The 1,157-nt window shown below is 44.9% G+C and overlaps 1 protein-coding gene across 2 annotated transcripts in view; it reads right to left on the bottom strand.

Moving 5' to 3' along the window:
• Nucleotides 1-1,157, bottom strand: part of CLEC1B (C-type lectin domain family 1 member B) — a 12,516-nt gene that overhangs the window by 1,607 nt on the left and 9,752 nt on the right. For both annotated transcript variants that reach the window (XM_015571184.1, XM_006774802.2), the window contains one exon: nucleotides 46-152. In XM_015571184.1, the coding sequence (XP_015426670.1) occupies nucleotides 46-152 (107 nt within the window). The remainder of the gene's footprint in view (nucleotides 1-45; nucleotides 153-1,157) is intronic.

Genomic DNA, 1,157 nt, shown 5'->3' with positions numbered 1-1,157 from the left:
TCTCGGGAATAAAAGTTGCTGCATTCTGAGTGCCCAGTGACTTACATATTTTTGGAGGGAACTGAGCCATCTTCCCACTTCCAGACTTTATTGACGTTCTGGCGGGACAGTCCTACCCAACGAATTAATCCAGTCCTGGATTTGATATATTCCTATTGCAAACACAGATAAAAATAATGGTCAGAAAGCTTACACAGTTCTTTTATTTTTTCACCATTATCTTTATTTCTTATTACAGCTTCCTGAATTCAGGTGTGTGCCAATTTATGAAAACCTAAGCTGACCCAAATTCTTCACCATAGAATCACTTTGTTCACAAAAAAAGGCTTGAAAACTAAAGAAAACAAACAAAAATTTTAAAAGTTTTAGTAACCACTACCCAACCTTTGCCCTATTAACCTTCCTCTGAGGGTTTCCTTCATGCACGTTTGTTCCTTCAGCAGCACTCCGGCACCTGCCATGGAGGCTTATAAGCCCTGGCCCACTGTGCTGTGACTCCCGGCACCAGGAGGGGACCCATGCTCACAAAACTCCATCAGGCTTAATCACCTGAGACCAGTTCTGGGCAGCTCAGTGCACACAGCTCCGAGGGGCCCCTCGTGGCAGAGGGTTCCTTGACCTGGAGCTCTGGAGTGGGACCCTGAAGACACCTAGGAGTTCACTTCACCACGAGACAGAGAGCATGGAAGGACAGAGGGAACAGCTCTGCAGAGCTGCAGAGGTAGAGAGGACCCAGTGAGTGAAGGGGGGGCTGAGGCATTAGTGGGGGCTGGGAGGCAGGCTAGAGGGGGTGTCCTAGCTGGAGACAAGCTTGGTGGGTGATAGAAGCCACGCTTGCAGGGCCGTAAATGCTCAGCCAGGTATCTAGCCTTTCCCCAAAGGGCAATGGGGGGCCCAGAAAGTTTTGTTTTTAGTAAAAATTTTCAAACAAACAAAATTAGAGGAAATAATATCATGAACACTCATATACCATCACCAACATTTAGTAATTGTTAGCATTTTCCAGTACTTCCTTCACTGCTGTTTTATTGCTGTCAAACTATTTTAAAGTAAATTGCAGATAGGAACAAACTTCCCTCCTAAAGTGTGACTTCAGTGTGACTCTAATAAATAAGGACATTTTACTATATAGCTACAACTCAGAGTTTTGAGGACAT

Source organism: Myotis davidii, unplaced genomic scaffold (assembly GCF_000327345.1).
Source record: "Myotis davidii unplaced genomic scaffold, ASM32734v1 scaffold188, whole genome shotgun sequence".
In the NCBI taxonomy this organism is placed as follows: Eukaryota; Metazoa; Chordata; class Mammalia; order Chiroptera; family Vespertilionidae; genus Myotis; species Myotis davidii.
Note: the sequence above shows the minus strand (reverse complement) of the source record. Positions and strands in the feature narration are given on the sequence as shown.